Below are 14659 nucleotides of genomic sequence, written 5' to 3' on the forward strand. Positions count from 1 at the left end.
AAAGATAAAACTTGAAAAGGAGGTAAATTTATATTCAAATCACACTTGCTATCAAATAAAACTTGAGAGGAAGTGCAATGAATCGTGTTGGTTTGAAGTTGTGACTCGTGAGACTGGCTGGTTAGTGAGGAAGAAGGGGTAGTAGAAGGCTGCCTAGCTGGTACTTGGTGGTGGCCCTGACTAACTGGCTGAGGCCTGGTACATGTGAGACATCATATATGGATGCATGAAGAAGAAAAACATACCTCAGGGAGAGGGAGCTATGGATATGGTGTCGTGGTAGGCCTAGCTAGGGGGTGTCAATGCGCGCCCACCCTACCAAGGCCTCCAAAACATAGTTGTAAGAACCAGACTAGACTAATCGGTCCGATCAGAAAATTAGTGAATATGACACAAGGTCGGTCAGGTTAAGCTATTCGATCATGTAAGGAAAAGAATTGGTGAGAACTAATTTGGAACGACCGATTTTGGTAAAAATCGATGAAACGACAATTTTAAATAACCGGCCGGTTTGATCTATTTTTTTTATTCCCTCCCCAAAACAGCATCGTTTCTGATGCTTTAAGAAAAAAAGAAATGAGTATTTACCCATTTTGGTTCTCAAAGAATTTCAAACTAGACACTTTAGCCCTTAACTAAAATTAATTACTCAATTGGTCCCTAACAATTAACTCCGTCAGTCACATAGGTCCTTGACTCCGTTAACTCTAACGAAAAACAAAATGGTCCTTACAACTCTAACAGGGGACAAAATGATCTCTGACAACTCTAGCAGTGGACAAAATGATCCCTGACCCATTTGTTCGAAAACGACACTGTTCTTCCCCAATTTTCATCATATCTCGCATAATCCTAACATTCATACTCTCCTTATTCACCCTCACAGTCTTCTTTTCCATCTTTTCCTTCATTCTCTTCAGCTCTAAGATCAAGCTTTGGTGTAACTGTCACAGGTGTCGCACCTACCTCAACATGTCATGAACTACACACTTCCTAAATCTCTGTGATTGGTACACCCATCTTCTCCACACTTCACCCACTAGAAGCATCCGCTTCCACGTCCTTGATAACAGTATCACCTCCAACCCTGACAACGTCCACCACATCCTCAAGACCAAGTTGCACAACTACCCCAAGGACACGTCTTTCTCCACTCTTTGACAAGTAATATATATTGTTGGACATTAGAACATCATGAGAAGATTCTCCTTCGATATCATATGCAAATTCTCATTTGAAATAGACCTCGAGTGCTTCATTTCTTTTTTTTCAAAGTCCAAGTTGGCAAACAGCTTTGACCTTGCATCCAAACTATTGGTACAACGAGCAATGTTGTCATTGCTGCTCATATGGAAACTGAAGCGATTACTGAACATTGGTTCGGAGAAGAAGCTGAAGGAAGTGATCGGAGTGGTGGATAATGTGGTCATGGAGATGATAGGCAGAGGAGGAGGGAGATGGCAACGATGACGATGGGTCTTAACAAATCAGACTTGCTGTTTAGATTTATGAGATCCATCGAAGATGACAAGTACTTGAGAGACATAGTCATTAGTTTTCTGAGTATGAATTGGTTGAGAACAAGTCGATGATTTTTTTCTTGTGAACATTGAAGTTGAAGAGTGTGCATTGTGTAGCTTGAAGTTACAGTGTGAGACTGTTAGCATTATGCGAGATATGATGGAAATTGGGAGAGAACAGTGTTGTTTTCGAATAGAGGAGGTCAGGGATCATTTTGTCCCTTGTTAGAGTTGTCATGGACTATTTTGTCCTTCGTTAGAGTTAACGGAGTAAAGGACCTAAGTGACTGACGGAGTTAATTGTTAGGGACCAATCGAGTAATTAATTTTAGTTGGGGACTAAAGTGTCTAGTCCGAAATTCTTTAAGAACCAAAATGGGTAAATACTAAAAAAGAAACCCTAACTAACCTAACCCAATCCCTCCCTCATTGTCCCTCGAGCTCGAAGTGAAGCACCATTATCTTTACATAGTCTCTCTCTCTCTCTCTCTCTCTCTCTCTCTCTCTCTCTCTCTCTCTCTCTCTCTCTCTCTCTCTCTCTCTCTCTCTCTCTCTCTCTCTCTCTCTCTCTCTCATACACACGCACATGCATGCACACACACAATTGCCAGCAATTCTGCCTCGTATCGTCGCTCTTCTGCGTCTCCGTCATTGCATTGTCACCTCCGTTTGTGGGTCGCCTGCCCTAGGTTGTTGCGTCTGTGGTTCTGTACGTCTCTCGTCGTCGCGCCATCGTCCATCGCTACTCGCCAGTCTCTATTATGCTCTTCTCTGCTCTTTTTCTCTCTTTTCACTTCCGTCACCACCAGCTCTTCTCTGCTAGTGTTTTGTGTCTCCGCCTCTGGCCACTTGCATCTCGCTCGCATCTCTGTCTTTGTCTCAAGTTGTGCTTCCTGCAGCCGTAAAATATGCTTCTCTCGTGTGCTCCATTACTTTCTTGCCGTGAGCTCTCTTCGTGGTGTGTTTCACTGCTCCACTCTCTTCCCTGCTGTGAGCATTTACTTGTTGTTTCAGTTTTTTTTCCTGTGAAATTTCTTGTGTTATTGCTGTGGATTTTATTGTTGATTGGTTTATGAGTTGATTAGAAATAAATATGGCAGGGTTGAATTGGTTTTGAATTGCTGAATTAGTTGAATTGATTTTGGATTGGTTTTGAATTAGTTCTGAATTAGTTTATGAATGCTGAATTATTCCTTAGATATAATTTATGAATTGTTATTACTGTGTATTAAATTTAGATACTATTATAGTATACTGACTAATTAAGACTTTATTGTTAAATTAAGATACTATTCTAGATAACTAATTCAAATTTTGATATTAAATTTTTTACTATTTTATATTTTTTATTTAAGTGAAACTGACTCACCGGTTCAATTATTAATCCAGTAGTTAACTAATAAACCAGTAATCTAACTGGTTTGATTATCGATTCAGTTCTGACAACTATACTCCAAAATAAATGGCTTAAAACTTTAACCTATTTTTTATGGCGAATTGGTGGAGCCGGTCGGTTAGTCTGCTTAACAATTATTTAAAAAATAATAATAAAATTAATTTGATAAAAAATAATAAATAAAAATTTAATCATAAGTCAAACTCAAATAAAAAAAGTTAAATTACAACATAATTTTTTTGCAATTATTTTTTAAATTCTTAACCTTAATAGAATTGTCCATCATAATATGTGTTCTCAAATTTATGAAAAAAATAAAAATCAACACTTTCAACCTCATTTTCAAATAACAAATAATTTTATAAAAATAACAATTATAACACAAAAATAGAAATAGAGTCTTATAATAATAAAAAAGAAAAACTATCTTTGTTTTAAGAAACAAGTCATAGAAGATGGAGTATATGTATGAGAGTGCAAACAAAATAATGAAAGAACAATAAAAAATAACAAAAAATAAAAAATTAGTATAAACCACTTTTTTTTAAGGAGATTTTAGCTCACGTTATTTTGGCTATTTTTTTTATTTGATAGACTCAAAAGTTTAGTTCAATCAGTTTTTTTTGGCAAATCGATCCAATAGATTCAGTCAATTTTTTTACTCTTAACCCTATATTTTTTATTTCCCAAATTTTAGTTCAACCAAGTCGAACCAGATGACCAAACTTTGATCTTATCGTTTAGCGGCTTAGCCAGATTATTGTTTTTGAATTTTGATTTAGGATTTGATTATGTCGAAATGAAGCTAGACAATGTGTGGCCCTCGAGATGGGGAGCAATTTTAGATTAGTTTGAAATTATACCTTTAAACTCCAAATAATTGAGCAAAATTAAAATTTATCTATTATCTCTCTAATGGCGCCTTTAAATTTTTAGAAGATTAAATTAGGCCAGGCAGTGTAAACATTTTAAAATCAACTTTAAATTACAATAATAGTAAACTAAATAACCGGAAACCGGTTTTGGTTAGCTCATAAACTGCTTGATAAAAAATTGGCCAAAAAATCAGTCGAACCAGTGGTTAATTAGTAAACTGTTAGAACCGGTTGGTTTTTAAAAGTTTTTTAGTTTAGTGCTCTAAAACAGTACCGGTTTATACCTTTAAAAAAAGGAAGTTCTATCCACATGTGTGGATCTTATGTGTCTATTTTGCCTAAGCGACACATATCTCCTACCGTGTCTGAAATTTTTCAGTTGAAGCAGTAGGTTCTGTGGAATTTGGATCCTTTAAAGTTTAAATTTCACTTTAGAGAGTAAAGTATATTCTCTCACAAATATAAAAGAGAAACTATTAAAGAGTAGAATATCATACTTTATTCTCATCAACTGAAAAATTTCAGAAGGAGATGTGTGCCGCTTAGGCAAGATAGACACATAAGATCCACACATGTAGATATTTTTCTTCATCCATACTATAGAACTCCCCTTAAAAAAAAAAACACTAAAAACTTGTTTGGGTGAGTTTTTAAAAAAGTGAGCCACTCAAATAAAAAGACGCCTAAAAATCTTTTTTTAAAGATATTTTTCAGTAATTAAAATTTAACATATATAATCAATTAAATCATGTTATTTTTGTCAAAATTAGACTAGACAAATTGATTTAACCGAAAAAATAATGAATCAAATTTTAAGTTGGTCTAAATTAATATTTTTTTTATAAAAAATGATTAAAACACTCTTATTATATATATATATATATATTAATTTTAAAAATTCTAAATCCTAATCCTACGATAGAAAAATAAAGGACTAAAAGATCTTATAAAAAAGTAAAAGTAATTTTATGTTTGATATTTCATGCAAAAAGATTTTTTTATTTATCAATTATGTTTGAGTATAATAATATAAAAGTACTTTTTTGTTTATTTATTAGATGAAAAAATCTTTCTTTTAAGAAAAAAGATCTTTTAAAAAAAAGATATAAATTCAGCTTCTCAAAAAAAATATTTTTTTAATTTTTTAATATTTTTATTTTTAGTACTAAAAATTTGTCAAATACGCTATTTATAAAAAAATCTTTTTTTATTAGAAAAAGATTTTTTTAATAAAAATATTGACAATCACGAAAACACTAAATCCCCCAACGCAGGCGAGCCCCACTCCTCTCCTCTTCTCTGAAACTGAAAAGTGAACAAAGAACCCTAGGCACCCCCCCCTCTCTCTCCAGCCCCGCACCCCGCAGCCTCGGCAGTCACCGCAGCCCCCGCATCCCCGTTTCGTTGTCATCGCGGAACTCTTCTCCGCTGGGAAGCTCCGTCGTAGGAAGCTCCGTCGCTGTCCTAGGAAGCTCCGTCGCTGTCCTAGGAAGCTGTGTCGTCTTCGTGGGAAGCTCCCTCGCCGTCGTGTGGATGCTCTGTGGCCGTCGTCGTCTCCTCTGTTCGAGCGCTCTCTCTCTCTCTGTTCGCAACCTTGCTTCTGTTTGGATTTTCAAGAATAGGAAGGTAAGAAATTTAACAGCAATAGCAAAATAGAAAACAGAATTGAAGAGTGGATCAAAGTGATTGAAGGTTTAAAATCTAATAAGTGCATCTGTTGAAGAATGTTTAAGACCTTACTTAGGCAGTGGTTGGTAGCATAAAATGGTAGCATTATCTTTGATGTTCTAGTAGATTGTCACCTATGTTGTATATATAACTATAAATATATTCGAGTCATACCATTATTTTAAATGTTAATCAGAGCTTCTCTTGCTGAATATATTTACTTGAAAGTTTTCCTTGTGCCCACCACTTTTTAAAACACAAAACAGAGTTTTTATTGTTGAAGCTACATCCTATATTTAGTTTGTACTTTATGGCTGGAAATTTTATGGAAGTGGTGGCAAAAAGAGTAAGTGCCTGCATTGTTCAAAAGTAAAAGATTTGATTAATTGTCATGACTCCATGATCTAGGAATCCTATATTATACATCTTTCATGCATTGCTTAGTGTTTTCCAACATGAATTGATGGTGCCTGCCTCACCTTATGCATTAGATTATGCAATACTGATAAGAGATAGCCATTGGGGATAATCATATGGACAAAAAGTAGACTCACCAAGTTGAGGTAAACAATAAAATAAACTGCATTGATGAATGAGAGTAACACTTACAATAACAGAAAGTCATTAAGCAATAAGCATGGACTGACTTGATTCAATTCAACTTAATGCGCCAAATTGTTTATGCTGGAATCAATTCTGAGTTGTTTATGCTATGATTATGATTTTAAATTGTTTATGCTGATTTTTCTGATTTGTTGATTCTGGTTGTTTATTTTTCTGATCTGTTGTTGATGGTGTTGTGGTGCAGAGCTTCACTCCATTGTTTATGTTGGAATTTTTCTTTGTTTATTCTGATTTTTCTGATTGAGTTGTTTATGCTGATTTTTCTTATTCTGATTTGTCATTTATGCGTATTTTGATTTTTATTAGTTATAAATTTTGATGTTTGAGAACTTTTAATGATAAATTATGGATAATTTATTAGGTAAAATTGTAAAATTTTAAATTTTATCGGCTTAAAAATCATTAATAAATATTTAAAATTATATATTAAATTTTTAATAATTTTATTTTATATTTAGTTAAACCGGTTGAACCCCGATTGAACCTCGGTTGAACCTCTGAATCATTGAACCAGTCACTCAACCAGTTCATTGACCGGTTCGTTTCTCACAACCTTGATCAATTCTATACAAACTTCCGTTTACAAACTTTAATCCAAACACACACATGGTCTATTAACTGAACCGGGGCGGCTTGGTTGAAAACAAGTAAGTAGTGTTGTAGAGGTTTATGTCACAGCATCCCAGCCGCCCTTCTTCCCCTTCTTCCTCCAGCCTCCACGAACCTTCACGCCGAAAAGGAACCGCATGCATTTCAACTTTCCAGCTTCTCATTTGAGTTATCTCATTCGCTGCTCGACTACTTCATAGCTCCATTGCAGCTTTGCATCTCCGTCTTGCACCTCTGTCTCGCCTCCTCTGCTCTCTCCCTGCTATCCCCTCCTGCCTGCAGGTAGGCCTTCAGTAATTTTTTATTTTTTGATCTTAGCTGAAAAAGAAACATTGAATATATTTGGAGATTTCAAGGTTCCAGACTTTGGTGTAGAATTAAATGCTATTGGGATTTTGCCCTCTTAATTTTTTTTTAGTTTAGGCATAATCATCTAGACCCGATATAAACCCGATCTAGACATGGTCTTATTGTGACCCGAAAAGGATGAGATTTGTTTGGCTTTTGGTAAGAGTCTAAAATATTGGTCCAGTCAAAATTAAGGACCGGGTCTGAATCATAGTTACATGAAATGCATACATTCCGGTATGGGAACGGGTATGCCTACGTGGTGAATTGCTATGCGGTGCGTCACCTAATTGGTGAATTCATGTAACTATGGTCTGGATTAAAGCAAACTTGGTTTCACCCCACCCATGCACACTCTTTGATCATATAATTTGACTGGTTTGATGTCTGGTCCAGTTTTTTGAACCTTGAATACAATAATAAAAGTGAATTTTTGTTAATCAAATTTTCAGATAACTGAAAAAATTAGGGTCATAGGCAACATGAATCTATAACAGTTTTGGGACTGTTCAGTGAATATCAAGTCATAGAGCACAGGTTCATTTTGTAAATGTTTTTATGGTACCATATATCTAAAGTCTAAACCCCTTTTTCCTTTTTTTTCCCTTCTTGTTCTATAGCCCAAACGAGCATCCCTGATGCTCCTGCCACCACTGTGACAGTTGCTTCCCTTTGTTCGAGTTCTGTTCTGCTGTTTTTCAGTTTTTAAACCTTTCACTGTTTCACCCTTGTTCCCAAGGTACACACATTGATGCACTTGTTATTTCTCTGCAAAACTTTTATTTATTTGTTTGTTTGTTGTTTAAAGAATCTTTAATACCAATTTCATCATGAAGTGATATCCTTTCTCGTACTTATTTTGTTAGGATGGTTACTGAAGGAACTAAAGGACCTCAATTCTCAGCAGATATGGCAACTCGCAAAATCCATGTGCAGAAGTTTGCAGAATCTAGAGCCTATGAGCTTGAGAGTCTTCAATCTGTTATAGCGGACAGAATAAAGGGTGATTATAGGAGTCAAAGAAACAAGAGAAGACGAACTAGTTCTTATAATAGCAAAGCTGGGACAAGAAGAAAAAGGCAAAAGCTGGGAACAGTACATAATAAAACTGGTGGTGTTGAATTACGTTTAGGTAAAGATGAGATAAAGAAGCTTCCAAGTCGGCGCATGCGCCGGAGATATGAACTTAAGATGAACTTGGATAGTGGGTTTTGTACTTCTGGCGATGGAACCAAGAGGCTGAGAACTCATGTTTGGCACACTAAGCGGTTCACCATGACAAAACTCTGGGGTTACTACCTTCCTCTAGCACTTCAAGGAAGGTAGGTCGTTTATGATGATGCTCCATTGTTGGAACTCGGAAGCTTGTTCATTTCCTGTTATACTGGTGTCTTTTACTTTTAAGCAAACATTTATTTATTTATTTTCAGAATACAAGTCCTATCAATTTAGTTCTTAAAAAGCTGTCTGTTAATGTCATGTTTGACATCAAATCATTCCTTGTTAGGACTAATTTGATGTTGACAAAAGACACCAATGGACCAATTTTATCTCAGAAGTTGACATTGGTGGTCAATTTGGTAAATACATGCTGGACAGTCAAAGTAATTTGCTTTTAATTTTTTAAATCTCAAATGGGTGTTAACAGTTTGTTAGGGAATTGGAGTTTTGGGAACCTATTTCCTTACGTACAAGGTTTGTGTCCATATTTTCCAGAGGAAAAGGTTCAAGGGCACTCTTGAAAAGGCTCAAACAAGGGGTGGTTGTGCATGATGCAAGCTATTACACTGCTGTCCAAGTGGAAGGTCCAGAGGTATGTATATATATGTATGTATATATTATATAAACTTATCTCATTTTAAGATTTAAGGGTAAAGTATATTTTTTGTCCTCGAAGTTTGCTAAAAGTTTCAAAAATACCCCTAAGTTTTGTTTTGTTTAAAAAATACCCCTAAGTTTTATTTTGTTTAAATTTTGTCCTAGAAATTTTCGATTTTTATCAAATTTAACCCAACGACTAATTTTTCAAAAAAATTATGACCAATTCAGGAATAACTCCACAAGAATAACCTTTAACATAAGCAAATAAAACATATTTATCATGCATTATTGTTAGATTAGTTCTAAATTTTTTTAAAATTCAATAGTCAGGGATATATTTGATACAAATCGAAAACTTTTGGGACAAAATTGAAACAAAATAAAATTTAGGATATTTTTGAAACTTTTAGCAAACTTCAGGAACAAAAAATATACTTTACCCTAGATTTAAAGAATAGTTCTTTTCTAACTTCGTATTTGTATTTGCTTACATACGATACATTGCCGTTATAACCATGATTATGGTTACATGGCTATTAATTTCTGTAAGATGTGAACAATGCGTCCACAATTGCGGTTTTAGAAATGTTGAACAGCGCCATTGTGGCAGCAATTTAAACCTTGATTCCATATCCAGCATTTCCCTCAAACTTTTGAGTGAAGTACATAAACAGTTGCAGGTTCATGGCTCCCAGATAAATAATGGTTTAGTTACTTTTACTTTTGTTTCCTGCTGATTCTTTTCTACAGGAATCATTAGCTTCTCTATTAAGAATGGTACTAGTGCCCTTCCCGGAAACATCTTCTCAAGATTCTGATGAATCAGTATCGGGTACCACTTGTGGAATGGCAATGGTCAGTCATCCTATTGCTGATTCTGGTATTAGCTATGTTGATTTAGGGTATGCAATTAACCCAAAATTGAATCTTGTTTCTGTTTCATGACAGCTTTATCAAGTCGAAGCACCAGTTTCTCAGCCAATTGGCCCTGTGACCTATATGTGGCGGCCAACATTCCAACAAAATATTAGTGGAGAGGATGATATCAATGATGAATTAATGAAACATGATGTTGATTCAGATGAAAGCCCAAATAGAATGAAACTCGGTGCTTCATTTAGACAGCTTTGGGTGTGGATACATGCTTCTGCCTTTGAAGAAGGATACGATAGTCTAAAATTTGCATGTCAGAAAGAGGTTCAGTTTCTTCTTTTACTCCTCCCATGGACATCATGATGCTATCTATTTTTTTACTTTAACTTTTTAAATTGTATCTTGACATAGATGAAACAGGGAGCAGTGTAGTGAAATCCATTGGTTCTTGTTCATAGTTGTCTGCTATGTTTTGTTTTTCATTAAGAGGGCAAGACATGCATAGGTTGTTGCCTTGTAAAGTGGAGGTCACACTTTTCACATTCTAAAAACAGCCTCTCCAGTTGCATACGTCCCCATCAGGTGGGAGCCATGTATGTTGGGCCATTTTTTTTTCATTTTTTGTTCCCTTGTTTCCTAATCAAATTCCTTCTTGTTAATGTTCTTGACACCTTATTCCTGCTATGAGCATAGTTGGGGCATAGACAAAATTTTGATTTACTTAAGCTCTAAGATACATGTGTTGGTAGCTTTTCATGGTCAAATATGGTCATTCTATATCTTCTATCGTCCGTGCATAATTCTCCTATGTAATCCTTTTACATTGCACAAGGCTCCACTTTCTCTTGGGACATCCATTTTTTTCGTAGCCTTAATGATAGGGAATCTGTGGAACTTTTGATGGTTTTTCTTTGTCACCTATCCCTGATAAAAGGATTTGGTCTATTGAATACTCTGTTAGTTTTAGTTGTAAATCTTTCTTCCAATTTCTTACTCGTTCCTCCAATACAACTTCCTTCTACTTGGATATACCTATTTGAAAATCCAAAGCACCTTGTAAGGTCAAATCTTTTATATGGACAGCTGTGCTTAACTTCTTGTGGGTTCAAAGGCCACATAAGGCTCTCTCCCTTGATATGTGGGGCAAATTCAGACAAATTCACATCTGTTTTTGCGTTGCCCAGTGGCTGTTTTCTTATGGAACAGTTTGTTTAGCCTCTAAGGAATGTTGGGTGTGCCCTGTAATTCTTGATAAATTTCTATTGACTAGATTTGTTGGGCTTGGTACTAGAAAAGAGGAAAATTTTATATGGAGCTGTGCAATTTACGCCACTGTTTGGACTATTTGGTTGGAGCATAATAATGCATTTTTTAATGATAAATTTTCTGACAAACATTTCTTATGGGATTGGATTGGATGCATAGCATCTATTTGATGTAAAGCTCATGATCTTTATAGAGGACTTTCCCTCTTAGATATTTTGAGAGATTGGAAAGCTATGCTTTTATATATATATATATTTTATATATATATATATATATATATATATATATATACATAGTCGTTCAGTATGGTTATTTTTGTCTCAGATTTTAAAAATTTATGATTATTCTGTTTGATTGGCTCTTAGTATGAAATATTTTAAAATAGTGCTATAAAGATGAAAAGTTTGTTATATGTTGTTTAGCCAAGGTTTTGATTTCGCTCATGATGTCACAGAACTTTGCAAATTGTATTTAAGCTGACTTGTAATTTCTTGTTGATGTTCAGATTGTGTGTTTTGCTGTTTATTATTGTTCAGATGGAAAAGACAGGCATCTCAATTAATTGCTTTTCACTTGAGGGTGAACTTGCAAAGTTGGAGGTAATCGGATCAGGAGCGATTCAAATTCTTCAAAAGATGTTGCATCCAGTTACAAGGTTAGTTATTGCACATATAGAAAATTAATTTCTTCGATATAATTCATGAATGATCTCGACTGGCTTATTATACATTCTGCCTTTTCAGTATTTCAGATAATCATTGTCTATGGGAACATGTGCCTACACAAGACAGCGTTTCTCAGAAGACAAGTTCATCCATATCAGACAATGAGGATAAGTTTTCTTCTGTTGCAATTTTATCACTTAATGTTAAGGATCCTCGACAATTGTGCGGGAAAGGAACCGTTTCATCAGTGGAGCCAAGTTCTGCTGAGGCAGTTAACGGCGCACAAGAAACTATTCATGAAGAGTTGGAGAAGACTAGTGACTTGGCTTCATCCACATGGTCCAAATTAGAAAACAACCAGTATCATAATAACGATCTCTGGTATGCTAAATCTAGACGATTGAGGACCCCATTGTCAGAGAGTATGATTTGTAGTGAGAAACACCACAAACGTTTGACACATTACTGCCTGGATGATGTAGATTCCAGGGAGGCAAACTCTTTGACAGAGGAGCAATGCTCAAGATCTTGCCCTATTTTGCTTGTAAAACATCACAGGAAGGAATTGTTTAGAGGGTAACTTCTTTAGTCCTTTCTTTATGACTTGTGATTATATATTCTGATACTTAAGAGTTGTCAACTATCAGGTATTACCAGTATTCTCTAAACTCTTACTTGATATTTGTGATAACCTGCTTTAAGATATATAAGTAGGGGAAAAATAAAAAGGATAAAGTTATCATAAATTAAATGTCAGTGGCAACACACCAATAAAATACTAACTGTATCTGGTTATCTTCTAGATGTTCTATCATACTTCCCTTAAGTTGGGTTAAGGCCTTCTGGATTCCTCTCATCTCTAATGGGGCGCATGCAATCGGTTTGCAAGAGATGCACTGTATTGCACATGAAGTAAGTAGTTGCACCCTTCAACTTTACATGCCAAAAATATTGGGGATTTTTTTAAAAAAAAAATGTCTTTTTTGTTATTAGTTATTAGATTTTTCATGAAAGCTTTTTTCTTTATGCAGATGGGATTGCCAGCTTTCCCTTCAGATTTCCCAGATTGTAAGGCATACTCATGTTTCATGTCAGCTAAAGCTGCTGCATTTGATAAAAAAGCCGAGTTACGTCCTCCATCCAAAAGGCCTATGAGAGTTCCCATCTTGCCCCCATGGGGTATTATTCGTAGTACACTCAACAGAAAAATTAATGCAGTGGAAACTACTGATGTTTCAACACTGGAAGATTTAACTGATCTGAATTCATTGCCAAAAAAGATCGACTCTGAGAATAGCTTGTTTGATGGAATTGTGGCAAGGACAGGTTCTGTGCTGACTAATTTCCTTAATGAAACCAAAGGTGGCCAACTGTCATTGTTTCCGTATGCTGCAGATGGAGATGAGAAAATCACCAAGTTTATAAAGGGTGAAGTAAACCTTAATCGGAGCTGCCAAAATTCTGTTATTTCTGACCATAGGTTATGTTTCCTAAGAGTTCATCTTCGCCCTTTCAAGAAAGGTTTTTTCGAAGAGGGAGCAGTTATTTGTGCACCACACCCATCTGATACATATTTATTGACTTCATGGTAATTAACATTGTGGATTCCTATTTTAATATGTAATTTTTGTTGTTAATTTGGCAAGTAAATGTATCTTATTGGGGAATAGTAGTATATGACTATACGTTTTATCATGGGAAATAGTATCATTATCTGAAAAATATTGTCTATATGTTGCAGCATTGAGAAAAATGAAGGATTTCAACTGCCACAATCTGCTCTAGAATCATACTTTAAAGAGGATCATTCCTCCAAAAGATGGGAAATGCATGTACCAGATGATTCAAATGCCAAAGAGTATCATCGGTGGCCTATCGGCTTTGTCACATCCGCTGCCATACAAGGAAGGTTCTGTAATCTTATCTTTTTCCACTGTAGTCTCCATCCTATTATTCTATAAGGCTATGTTTGGATCATTGTTATTGAGGGGAATGGAATGGAGCCAAAAAGAATTTGATGGGCTTCCATGGTTTGGATTACTAATGTTATGATGGAATGGAAAGGTTAGTAATGGAATCGATTCCATCCTATTCCATTAAAAGATCATTTGTGGTTCTTCCCAATTCCTGCCGTTTATGATGGAATGATGTTTTATCCAAACAATGGAGTGGAATTTAAACAGTATTCCCTTTGGCTCCATTGCACTCCACTTTTACATACCATCAATCCACACCTAGCTTATGATTGTGGGTGGTAAGTGTTAATGTTGAGCGGACAGAAAACTGGGCAGATGCTGTCCAAATGACCTACATTTTGTTTTTATGTTTCCGAATGCGTAATATTCTTTGAGTATAGAATAGAGAAGCTTACTGGGTTCTATGTGATTGCAGCAAGAGGCTAGTAGCAGGGGGATTTTGTGAGGCAGTTTTACTTGCAAATTTAAGAGAGGAGCAGTGGAAGGAGATGCCGGCCAAGCGGAGGAAGAAGGATATTTACGTGCTTGTCAGGAATTTAAGATCTGTGGCATATCGACTTGCTCTTGCCTCTGTTGTCCTGGAGTATCAGGAGAATGACACTCACTTCATGTAAACTGTTTATGCAAATTCTAAAAAATTATTTAAAATTTTCAAACTTCAGTTTTTTAAACTTAATTTAGCTTCAAATTCTAATTTCATCTTATCTCAATCTCTAACCCACCACTACAACCATCTCTCTATTTTCTACTTTCTTTTTTTTTCTCCATTATTCTCCTCTCTTCCCTTTTTTTTTTTAAGCGTGTTAAGGTTAATATTTGATGTAATATGTTGATACGAGAGAGTTTGGTGTCAAAAAAATTGTGATAGACAAGTATTAGCTGAAATCGTGACTTACCATTTCATATCGGATAAAAATCTAAATAAATCGTTACCAACAATTTAAAAAATAAAATTTTTAATGCTAGCTGCTAAATATATATATTCTTCATCCACAAACCTATTAATACAAAATCTACA

General features: G+C 35.3%; 1 protein-coding gene across 7 annotated transcripts; it reads left to right on the forward strand.

The window, feature by feature from the left end:
- The first annotated feature begins 5073 nt into the window (after window positions 1–5073).
- LOC130934176 (ribonucleases P/MRP protein subunit POP1) lies at window positions 5074–14345 on the forward strand. 7 transcript variants are annotated; one of them, XM_057863763.1, is made up of 14 exons: window positions 5074–5417; window positions 5951–6022; window positions 6542–6974; window positions 7661–7779; window positions 7907–8362; window positions 8757–8853; window positions 9612–9716; window positions 9810–10058; window positions 11537–11655; window positions 11744–12241; window positions 12469–12577; window positions 12697–13253; window positions 13407–13574; window positions 14057–14345. In XM_057863763.1, exons 5-14 carry the CDS (start codon window positions 7908–7910, stop codon window positions 14253–14255), a joined length of 2556 nt encoding a protein of 851 aa, XP_057719746.1. In that variant the 5' UTR covers window positions 5074–5417; window positions 5951–6022; window positions 6542–6974; window positions 7661–7779; window position 7907; the 3' UTR covers window positions 14256–14345. The 7 variants fall into 7 exon arrangements, with proteins under 7 accessions (XP_057719746.1, XP_057719742.1, XP_057719745.1 ...); XM_057863759.1 differs by having other exon boundaries at window positions 5074–6022; XM_057863762.1 differs by lacking the exon at window positions 5951–6022.
- The last annotated feature ends 314 nt before the right edge of the window (window positions 14346–14659 follow it).

This window comes from Arachis stenosperma, chromosome 6 (assembly GCF_014773155.1).
Source record: "Arachis stenosperma cultivar V10309 chromosome 6, arast.V10309.gnm1.PFL2, whole genome shotgun sequence".
Taxonomy (NCBI): Eukaryota; Viridiplantae; Streptophyta; class Magnoliopsida; order Fabales; family Fabaceae; genus Arachis; species Arachis stenosperma.